The 12,338-nt window shown below is 39.8% G+C and overlaps 1 protein-coding gene across 1 annotated transcript in view; it reads left to right on the plus strand.

Annotated features, from left to right (window-relative positions):
• Positions 1-2,086: 2,086 nt before the first annotated feature.
• Positions 2,087-12,338, plus strand: part of fam50a (family with sequence similarity 50 member A) — a 32,641-nt gene continuing 22,389 nt past the window's right edge. The window contains exons 1-3 of the mRNA XM_061904895.1: positions 2,087-2,334; positions 6,494-6,578; positions 6,724-6,823. Of these exons, the coding sequence (XP_061760879.1) occupies positions 2,224-2,334; positions 6,494-6,578; positions 6,724-6,823 (296 nt within the window). The 5' untranslated portion in view covers positions 2,087-2,223. The remainder of the gene's footprint in view (positions 2,335-6,493; positions 6,579-6,723; positions 6,824-12,338) is intronic.

Genomic DNA, 12,338 nt, shown 5'->3' on the forward strand with positions numbered 1-12,338 from the left:
AGCGTGTTGTTTCAACCTTATGTTTGAGTTTCTCAACGTCAGGACCTAATTCAACAAGTTCTCAAAGTTGTTTTAATGTGTTGTGTTCGCTGGGGTAGCAATATTGTTACATGCTGAACAAGGTATACAAACTATGAACGTAACAAAACAATCACTTACTGTACAATGTCTGCTCTCACTGGGATGCCGACTGAGGGGACGTTCATATCTTCCCATTTACATGAAAGAATAATCCTAATCCTCAGGAGCGGTTAAACAAAAAGTATTTTTGTGTCTTTCTCGCCATCGCCTGGTCTTAATTGGTTGTCAAAGTTGATCAACTTCTCGTTTATTGGCCACAACCTTTTACTATCCAGATGCGAAGCATGATTTGTAATCAAGGCGAGACTTTCACCAACGCAGAGGCGATGCAGCAGCTCACTGCCTCAATAAGCTAGTGATCACCGCACCGCTAACAATAAATCGTTAGTACTTATTATAACAATATTGCCAATACTTGCTTAATATTCAGGTCACAAGATGTATAGAGGATTGTTTAGAGTATATTTATATTATTCATATGTATATAATATATTATATACAGTATATTATAATATTTGTTATTATTATTGTCTATTGTGAGCGAACTGTGGTACTGAATTTCCCCCAGGGATCAATAAAGTACTTTCTATTCTATTCTATTTTATTCTATTCTATTTTTGGTGTTTTTTTTTCTTTAGAGGGCTCTATGAGCGGATTATTGTGAATTATAGGCAAAATTCTAAAAAAGCATAGTTCCCCTTTAAGATAAATTGTTTTAATTGCATAAAAAAGATTGTCTAATTGTGGGGAGGCGCAGCCGGCGAACGAGCAGCGGGGCGGGGCACGCTGGGGCCTGGCCCAAGATGGCGGCGAGGAGGCGGAGAATGCGGCTGAGCGGAGAGGCGGAGCGTGCCGGGAGCAACGCTACGAGCGAGATCAGGTGCGTGGCTCGCACACCGGGACACAATTAACCCATCTCCTCATGATGTATAAAAGTGGGAGAAGGAGGAGAGATCCCGAAAGAAGTTGGAGAGGCTGCAGCAGTGGACGAGGAGCGAAAGAGAGAAAGAGCAAGACGCAGACGACGACGGGTGCAGCTGAAGAGCGAGACGGACGAGCGAGCAGTGGGAGCGACGACGGCAAAAAAGACTTGTCTTATTTGAAAATATAAAAGAGTCAAACCTGCTCAAGCAAGCATGTCCTTCCTGAGTGGTCCATGGAACCCGAGCGACAGGGAAAGTCGTTAACACTAATATTACTGCACTACAGTATTTTCATAGTTTTTGATGATTTAATTTGGAATTCAAATAATTTATCCTTTTATCAATCATCAATCAATCAATGTTTATTTATATAGCCCCAAATCACAAATGTCTCAAAGGACTGCACAAATCAGTACGACTACAACATCCTCGGAAGAACCCACAAAAGGGCAAGGAAAACTCACACCCAGTGGGCAGGGAGAATTCACATCCAGTGGGACGCCAGTGACAATGCTGACTATGAGAAACCTTGGAGAGGACCTCAGATGTGGGCAACCCCCCCCCCCCCTCTAGGGGACCGAAAGCAATGGATGTGGAGCGGGTCTAACATGATACTGTGAAAGTTCAATCCATAGTGGCTCCAACACAGCCGCCAGAGTTCAGTTCAAAGCGGATCCAAGACAGCAGCGAGAGTCCCGTCCACAGGAAACCATCTTATTATAACAATATTAGGACAATAAAGATGTCATATAACAACAAGTATAATAATACAGGATTAAAACCATCATATTATGAAATAAAAATAATCGATAAAACAATATGACAAGAAAAAAACATATTTTTACAGAAAAATAATCTATTATGAAGAGTTTTTCATTTTTCTATAATTAAATGATATAGTACTTTTTTAATGGAAATAGAGTTCAAGAGAATGAAAGAAAACCAGTCAAATATGTAAAACGGTTTTATAATTCATGTTTAGAGTTGATTTATATTACAGCATATGAGAGTTACAAGTGAGAAGTGTGGCGTCGTCCCAATTACGAGCTTTTACCAAGCACCTGAAGGCAACATCCCTTCGAACCAGCATGCATTGCGCGGTCGCCATTTTTCTTGTTGTGTTGAGTAAACTCTCGCTAGCTGCCGCTTTTATACAGTCATTAATCGTGCTTTTTTGGCTTTTTGGTGTCATTTTACTTGAAAAAAAAAAGCTGCAAAAATGGCTCAATACAAAGGAGCTGCCAGCGAGGCGGGCAGAGCCATGCAACTGATGAAAAAACGAGAAAAGGAGAGAGAGCAACTGGAACAACTCAAACAGAAGATTGCAGAGGTTTGTAACATCCTAACCTTTAAACGTCATTAAGGTGTTGTCTGTAATGTGAGGCCTTCCGTACTTAACAACAGGCAACCATAGTCTGTCAAATAATAGTTTATGAAATTAACATTATTATGTGACAATACGTCGCTGTAGTTTATATCATCGCGAGACTTCCAACGAGATCTTACTAAATCTCGCGTTTTTTTTTTTTTTTTTTAATAAACCTTTATTTGTAATTTCAACATTTACAAACCGTTGAAAATACTCCATCCATCCATTATCTACCGCTTATCCCGTTCGGAGTGGCGGGGGGTTGCTGGAGCCTATCTCGGCTGCATTCAGGCGGAAGGCGGCGTACACCCTGGACAAGTCGCTCCTCATCGCAGGGCCAACACACAGACAACATTCACACTCACATTCACACACTAGGGCCAATTAAGTGTTGCCAATTAACCTGTCCTAAGGTGCATGTTTTTTGGCTGTGGGAGGAAGCCGGAGTACCCGGAGGGAACCCACGCAGTCACGGGGAGAACATGTTGAAAATATACACAAGTAGAATGTATAAATATAAAAAAGTGACATACACATAAATCAGAAATATGTATAAATAAACGTGTGTTTGTAAAATATATTTTTGAGATTTGAATATAAACATGCTTGATTTTGTATTTGGGCAGCACGGTGGTACCTTGAAGGTAGAAGAGTGCTACACAAGCATAACCCATTCACCATTTACTTTTACCTTTTAACAGTTGTTGTCCAGGGTTTGGTATGTTTATGTAAATACTCTTTTTTTATAATGGGTTTATCCACTATAACAGGGGTAGGGAACCTATGGCTCTAGAGCCAGATGTGGCTCTTTTGATGACTGCATCTGGCTCTCAGACAAATCTTAGCTGACATTGCTTAACGCGATAATTATGAATAATTTCGCTGGTAATCACAGTGCTAAAAATAACGTGCAAAATATAAAACATTCTCATGCATTTATATCCATCCATCCGTTTTCTACCGCACCTGTTCAAGAAGTCGCATTAATGGTAAGAAGTATTTTATGTCACGATGGGGGGGGGGGGGGGGTTACTGTTTGCTGCAGGGTCGTTCTCCCAGGAAGGCAGACGGACTACTCGGGACATGGCATTTAGGTAAAAACATGATTTAATTTTAACTAAAAAAATATACAAACAAAAATCTCTCACAGCGGAGGCACAACTTGGGCTAAAGAAAAAAGCTAACGCATAAACAGACTAAGAACATAAATCAAACAAAACTTACTTGGCATGGCATGAGGCACAAAACTATGGCAAGGCATGAAACAAGTCAGCACAGGGCGACTGACTGGCAAAGATGAGCTTAAATACTGCCTCTGATTAGTGCTCGGGAAGCAGGTGAGCGAGCATTTTGTCCACCCGAGACAGGTGGACAAAATGAGTAACCAAGGCAACCAGACAATGGAGTGGAAAAAAACTGGATCTTAAAGAGTCCAAATGACAAACAGCACATGGCCAAAGAAAAACATGATCAACAGACATGACATTTTATTTATTATTGATTAGCTTCAGAATAACAATGTTATTAAAAAGAATAAGAGACTTATTATACTCTAAAATGTTGGTCTTACTTAAAAATGCACACATTTAGTTGTATTCAGTGTTAAAAAATATGATATGGCTTTCACGGAAATACATTTTGAAATATTTGGCTTTCATGGCTCTCTCAGCCAAAAAGGTTCCCGACCCCTGCACTATATCATCGAAAAATGGTTTTCCTTTTTTGAACACAGTTGGATAGAAAGATAGATAGATAGATAGATAGATAGATAGATAGATAGATAGATAGATGGATGGATAGGTCTTTATTGTCATTGCACAAGTACAACGAAACTTTGTTTTCAGCACAAACCTGTTCAAGATTAGACAAACAAACAGTGTACAGGGTTACAGAACAGGAACGCTGATGGGTCGCCATAAGGCGCACCGTAAAAGATGGGGAAAAAGGTAAACGCTGGGGAAGGATGATTAAAAAAATACAATCTAGACATAGGAGCCCAGTCTGGAGTGAGAAAAAAACTCCATAGCAAAGCACATATACATATTACAACATACATCTCGAGATATCTAGCAACAGAGGGAAGGGAGTTCGAGGTCATTATGGTAGGCCGCAGCTCTCAGGCGCTGACCATCCATTCATCACCCCTATGGGATTTGCGTCGAGGGCGTTGTGTTGGGGGGGGGGGGTGTATGTGTGGCGTATATTTTTGTGAATGTGTGTGTGTGTAAGCCCGTAGTGTGTCTCTATTCCGCGGCCTTGATGTATTCTGCAGTCGCTAGTCTAAAGTCAACAACAACAGGTGTGTGTCCATGAGAGACGAGAAGGGAGTTTGTTGTGTCTTCGCCGCACTGTCCTTCAGGAGAGTCTCGAAGCCAGGGAAACAATCCAAGTTAGAATGTTTTGTATGCGGGTGAAAATAAAATTTGCTTTTCACTCTCAATCGTCTATAACTGGTCCTCAAAAACTGCGGGGTAGACAGTCCGATGTGATCCACAGTACTTCCCGCATCCTCCAATCATTTGTGGCAGTTTTGGGGTACTTTGAAGACTGCCAGCAACTTCCAATTTGTCGACAAACCAGAGCAGCGCTTACTCCAATCAGCAGAGCTATGGCATAGAAACAGCCTCATTGTTCCTGACATGATCTTGTCTACTAATAGGAGACCAAAATTGTGCATGTTGACCATAAAAGTCTAATTATGTTTTATTTATTTAAGTATGTCATTCAATTCAAACACGCCTTTTAAACACATCCCGTTTAAGCCAGTATGTTGTTATATATTCTCAAGGAACAATATTATTTCAAGTGAAATTAAATACACTAAAGAGTATTCAGGCTGTGCACAGTTCATATTGCAGTATACCGTATTTCCTTGAATAGCCGTCGGGGCGCTAATTAATTTAAAACCTCTTCTCATTTCTGCGCTTATTCAAGGCATGCGGTAAAAGTAAGCAGGCGCTAATAATTTTAAAACCTCTTCTCACCCCTGCGCTTACCAATGGCATGCAGTAAAAAATTGAGTGTGATAAAAAAAAGTTTAATAAAAAATTATTCTGCTGCCGCGGCCCGGTGGTTGGGGACCACTGCTCTACAACATGTCATCGCGCACACCTTTACACCATGCTATCTGCGTGTCGGCCGGACGCATGCATTTCGCTGCTTCTCATACGAGATTGCAATGCATACTTAGTCAACAGCCATACCTTTTACACTTATGGTTATGATATAAACAACTTTAACACTCTTACTAATATGCGCCACACTCTGTGAACCCACACCAAACACATTTCTTGAGAACATCGGCTCTGTAACACATTATAAACGCAACATAAGAATTACCCAGAATGCCATGCATCCATGACTCTTGGCTATATTATACACGCGCCCCCAACCCCGCCCACCTCAACCGACGCACGGAGGGGGAGGCGGGGTTTGGTTCTAGCGGTGTGTGTATTATAGCCAAGCGTCATAGATGCATGGCATTCTGGGTAAGTGTTATGTTGCGTTTATAATGTGTTACAGAGCCAATGTTCTCCCGAAATGTGTTTGTCATTCTTGTTTGGTGTGGGTTCACAGAGTGTGGCGCATCTTGGTAAGAGTGTTAAAGTTGTTTTATATCACAACCATCAGTGTGATCTGTACGGCTGTGGAACAAGACCCCTGGTTTACACATAGTAAAAGCAAAAAAAACCCTCCTCCGCTATTTTGAAAATGACGATAGGAGTAGCGTCGCCCGTGACGTCACGAATTTGACCCGGCGGCAAAAGTAAACATGCGCTAATAAATTTGGGGAGCGAGTTTGACCCGGCAGTGATTCAAGGCAGGCGCATATTACATGTCCGGCGGCAATTCAAGGAAATACGGTAGTTGTTTTCTTTGGAAAGTAAAACAAAGCAGTTATGCCTGAATAGCTGGCAACATAAGTCCACCTCATTTCCAAAATGTGTCCTTGGTTTGATACCGACCACTGCCTCTAAACCTCTTGGGAATGTAAGATATACTGTAATCAAATGATAGCTTAGATGGGGGCGTGGGGGTGTACTCTTGTGGGATACTATTATTGCATGCAGTAAATATCCATATGTGGAGCCTACTGTACTAAATATCTGCTTTCTTGCAGGACAATATGGTCAAGTCTAACATCGATAAGAAGTTCTCAGCACACTACGATGCTGTGGAGGCAGAGTTGAAGTCCAGTACTGTTGGTAAGCAAATCTTGCGGAAACGCTCCCAAAATTGGTGCCGCTACAAATGACATTACATTTTAGATGTTGTAAACAGTACATTGTTCAGGAGGTATGTATGGAGTGTTTCCTCGCCAATTAAGTGAACTCTGAACACCTTGATTAGGTCTGGTGACACTGAATGATATGAAGGCCAAGCAGGAGGCTCTTGTGAAGGAGCGCGAGAAGCAACTGGCAAAGAAGGAGCAGTCCAAGGAGCTCCAGCTGTAAGCAAACAAACAATATTCTTATTTATGTCCTATCCTTAACTACAACCTTAGAATTTAGCAAACATCTTCTTTGTACTTGCTTCTACCTGCAGTTATATTTCAAAGTGTTTCTAATATTTTGTTGACCTTACCTTGCCTTACCTTGTCTGCTTTACAAGGGGTACTAAATATCAGATACTTTCTTTACTATTTTACAACTGCCGTTCTATTGCTGGGCTGCATATGACGTCACATCCGGCTCACGTCCGGCGGTCAAGCCAGCGTCCGTTCCTAATAGATCAGGGATCGGGAACCCTTTTGGCAGAAAGAGCCAAGAAGCCAAATATTATAAAATGTATTTCCCTAAGAGCCATATATATATATATTTTTAACACTGAACACAACTAAACGCGTGCATTTTTAAGTAAGACCAACATTTCCAGAGTATAATAGGTCTCTTATTCTTTATAATAACATTATTATTCTGAAGCTAACTGTGGAGGGGGCGTGGCCTGCGGGCCTGCAGCAAAGCAGGATGTTGCCAGGACCGGCCTCTAAATCAGCGACAGGTGCGTAGATGGCCCACCTGGGCCTTGTTATCTAATCACCTGTCGCTCTGTTATAAGCAGCAGCCAAGAGGAGAGACAGGGTTGGGGTTGGGGCTGGAGCCAGAGCGCGAGTGAGGATGAAAGAGAAAAAGACAATTGCTGGAAAGCAATTGAGAGAAAAATAAAATAAAACAATATTGTAACCCTAAAACAGGCTCTTGGTGGTCTGAAGAACCCCCAGGAGGGCAAGCCCCACACTAACCAATAATAAATAAATTACTTCTTACCATTAACGCAACGTCTTGAACATAAAAAAGCATGACAATGTTTTATATTTTGAACGTTATTTTTGACACTGATTGCAAGTGGAATTATTCATTACTTATCGTGTTAAGCAATGTCAGCTAAGATTAATCTGAGAGCCAGATGCAGTCATCAAAAGAGCCACATCTGGCTCTAGAGCCATAGGTTCCCTACCCCTGTAACAGATACTAGGTGACGATTAGCCTTTCTCAGAGAAAATATATACACGTGTTGTTATCGGCTGAACGAACCGTTCGAATCAGGAAAAGGATGAACGTTTCTTCAGAGTTCCTCGAGAGGTAATCAAGACGGGTGGTCTGAAGAATCTTACGAAATGGCGATGAGAAAAGAAGCACGCACTCCAGTCTAAGGGAGCAGAGGCAAAGACTGCACACATTTTCAGTGGTCACTTCGTTAAAGGTTTGTTTGATATACTTTTAACGTTTAGTGTTTCCCATTTAGGTACTGTCTTAAAGCCCTACTGAAAGCCACTACTAGCGACCATGCAGTCTGATAGTTTATATATCAATGATGAAATATTAACATTGCAACACATGCCAATACGGCCGCTTTAGTTTACTAAATTGCAATTTTAAATTTCGCGCCAAGTATCCTGTTGAAAACGTCGGTATGATGACGCGTGTGCGTGACGTCTCGGATTGTAGCGGACATTTTTTTCCAGCCCGATCCAAGCTATAAGTAGTCTGCTTTAATCGCATAATTACACAGTATTCTGGACATCTGTGTTGCTGAATCTTTTGCAATTTCTCCAATAAATAATGGAGAAGTCAAAGAAGAAAGATGTAGGTGGGAAGCGGTGTATTGCAGCTGCCTTTAGCAACACAAACACAGCCGGTGTTTCCTTGTTTACATTCCCGAAGGTGAAGCTTCACTATGGAACAGAGCGGTCAAGTGAACATGGTTCCCGACCACATGTCAACCGGCAAGTTTCGGTGAGAAAATTCTGGTAATAAGTCTGCTCGTACCGACATGAGCGGAGTTTGCGTCCTCCTGCAGCTGTGTACTCTCTTGCCTCTTCCCACCGGAGACACTGGCGGTCACCACACCCGTGGCCACACCCCTCCGACTTTCAGGTACCATATAATCTCACTAAAACACTATTAACACAATAAGCAAATAAGGGATTTTCCAGAATTATCCTAGTAAATGTGTCTAATAACATCTGAATCGCTCTCACTGCCCTTGCCTTTTTTTTTTTTTCCTTTTTAGTCCTTCACTCTCAATATCCTCATCCACGAATCTTTCATCCTCGCTCAAATTAATGGGGAGATTGTCGCTTTCTCGGTCCGAATCGCTCTCGCTGCTGGTGGCCATGATTGTAAACAATGTTCAGATGTGAGGAGCTCCACAACCCGTGACATCACGCGCACATCGTCTGCTACTTCCGGTACAGGCAAGGCTTTTTTATTAGCGACCAAAAGTTGCAAACTTTATCGTCTGTGTTCTGTACTAAATCCTTTCAGCAAAAACATGGCAATATCGCGAAATGATGAAGTATGACACATAGAATGGACCTGCTATCCCCGTGTAAATAAGAAAATCTCATTTCAGTAGGCCTTTAATACATTTGTATTTCTTAAAACACACTTTTGCGACGGGTGTTAAGTAAAGCACCAACTCGGCAAGTCTAAATGAAATAAAGCAAATTTGAGTGAAACCTAAAAGAGTTAATTAAGTTTTTACCAATGGCAGCAATCATAAATAAAGCTTTTAGCATATACACAACATTGAAGTATAAAGTTATATTTTGATATAGACGGAGGATAACACGCATCCTCAAACATGGCCGTAGATGTGAAGTTAAGTCATGAAAAGCAACCTTATCCAATCAAAAACTATGCCTCTTTATAAAGGATGGTCTTTATAACAATTTCCTTGACCCAGCCACACACAAAGAAGTTGTGAACCTCCATGCTTTTCCAAATGTTCATCTGTTTTGTCGTGTAGAATGATGTCGGGAGCACACGATAGTTGGACATTCTTGAGAGTTTGCACCGGCTCCCTGTTCATTTTAGAATTGATTTTAGAACATTGCTGTTTGTTTTTAAAGCTTTACATGGACTGGCACCTCATTATATCTCGGACCTCATCCAAATGTACACTCCTGTGCGCGCTCTGAGGTCCGAGAGCCAGCTCCAGCTCGTGGTGCCCAAGACCAGACTTAAAACCTGGGGAGACATGGCCTATGCTCTGGAGCACTCTGCCCCTCCATGTTGGAACTGCTCCCACAGTTGAGTGTTTTAAGTCTCGTCTTAAGAACCACTTTTATTCTTCGTGAGTTGTGTGGTCCTCCGTGTTTTTTTAATTTTTATTTTATTTTATTTTTTTCTATTTCTATTCATTGTTTTAATTGGTTTTACCCTTTAAAATCGTTTGTAATCATTTATTTGTATATTGTTTTTGTATTGGTTTTATTTTTTATTAAGTCATTGGTGGAGCTAAGGATAATATTTGAATATTGTTTTTAATATTGTTGTGCAGCACTTTGGAAACATTTATACAAATAAAGTGGATTAAATTGGATTGGACATGTCTGGGAACGCCACCGACGGATAATCCTTGATATCACACAACAAATATTTTTTGATAAACATAGGGATTGATTCCATTGCATATTTAGATTTTTTTGGTTGTATCTGCTTTTTGTAGGAAGATCCAGGCCTTTTGCGTACTCAGATAGTTTGCACCCTGCTTGCTGCACAACAGCCATCTTGGCTTTGTTGACCACCGCTGTTTTTCACTTTCGGGAAGAAGTCACGTGTCGGAATACAAGCAATACCGCTGCAAAGTACAAAATGTGTCACTATTATTAAATGAGTCCGTGGCCATTTATACACTCAGTTGTTTTTTAAAGATGATTGTTCAATGGGTACAAATTTGGGCAGTGAATCTTTGAATTTTTTGACACAGAATCGACTCTTGATTTTTTTTTAACAACATTCGATGTCAGTCCTATGATTAACTACATTCCTCTGATCAATTTTTATATTACTAAAAGGAAAACTGTTATGTTGAATAAAGCGCTTCCCAAACATTTAATAAAGGGAAATACAAATATGGCGATACGAGAAATATAACATTTTGTAAAGTAACTCTGTAAAGCAGATATGGGCATCTACATCAAAAAAATGTGTGGTTGGACAGGACAGATTAAAAAAAAAATTATTGATTTTTTAAAATTGATTAAGAATCGTTTCAAATAAGAATCGAGGATAATCTGAAAATCAATTTTTTTAGACACCCTTTGTACGAATGCATTTCTGCTAAATAATGTTCATGGTATTATATGTATTTTATACATTTTCACGAAAAATGTTCCTTGTACAGCATTTATTAAATCACTCGAATATTTACATTTGTAAACCCAAAACATTATTCAAGATTGTTTTTATTTAATCTACTTTATCAATAACAACATGATTATTGATAATGTTAATAGTAATACAATTACAGAATGATATACTTTTAAAAAAATGTATACATTTTGAGGGTTATTATCTTTTTTTGTTGATATGCTGGAAGAATGTCCAATTATTACTTAAGAGCAGTGATTCTCAACCTTTTTTCAGTGATGGACCCCCTGTGAACATTTTTTTAAATTCAAGTACCCCCTAATCAGAGCAAAGCATTTTTGGTTGAAAAAAAGAGATAAAGAAGTAAAATACAGCACTATGTCATCAGTTTCTGATTTATTAAATTGTATAGGGTGCAAAATATTGCTCATTTGTCGTGGTTTTTCTTGAACTATTTGGAAAAAAGATATCAAAATAACTAAAAACTGATTCAATTATAAATAAAAAGTTCTACACATAGAGGTAATCATCTACTTAAAGGGCCCTCTTTGGGGATTGTAATAGAGATCCATCTGGATTCATCAACTTCATTCAAAACATTTCTTCACAAAAAAAAAGAAATGTTTAACATCAATATTTATGGAACATGTCCACAAAAAATCTAGCTGTCAACACTGAATATTGCATTGGTGCATTTCTTTTCACAGTTTATGAATTTACATTCATATTTTGTTGAAGTATTATTCAATAATTATATTTATAAAGGATTTTAGAATTGTTGCTATTTTTTGGAATATTTAAAAAAAATCTCACGTACCGCTTGGCATTCCTTCAAGTACCCCCATTTTTAGAACTGCTGCTTTAGAGAGAACCAGGTTTTTATTTGAGGTCAGGAGTTTCCCCCAGGGATCAATAAAGTACTTTCTATTGTATTCTATTCTATTCTATTATTACAAAGGTTTGGTTTGCATTTGGTAGGGGGAAGAAGAAGGCACTAGTCGATGTGAGGTGTGTGTTTATTTGATGCCTGGAGAGATTATTGAGATAAGGCATATGGAGCGGGAAATACATGCCTACTTCTCTGAATCTGAATCTTTATAAATGGCCACGCAAAGAATTGGTGGAATTCACATTCGGTACAGCTTTTTATAGCTCACGTCTACTCTGTACTTACAAACAAACAAACGTACAACACACAACAACAAAAAGGCATTCCAGGTAGTATGTTGCATCATTAGTCTGAAGGAGTGTTTTTATGGCAGAGGGGATGAAACTGCTGGTGAATCTTGTAGACTTGGCTGGCAGTGATCTGTAGCGCCTCCCTGTGGGCATGAGGGTAAACAGCAGGTGTAGTGGATGTGATGTGTC

The sequence above is a fragment of the Nerophis ophidion genome, linkage group LG06 (genome assembly GCF_033978795.1).
Source record: "Nerophis ophidion isolate RoL-2023_Sa linkage group LG06, RoL_Noph_v1.0, whole genome shotgun sequence".
In the NCBI taxonomy this organism is placed as follows: Eukaryota; Metazoa; Chordata; class Actinopteri; order Syngnathiformes; family Syngnathidae; genus Nerophis; species Nerophis ophidion.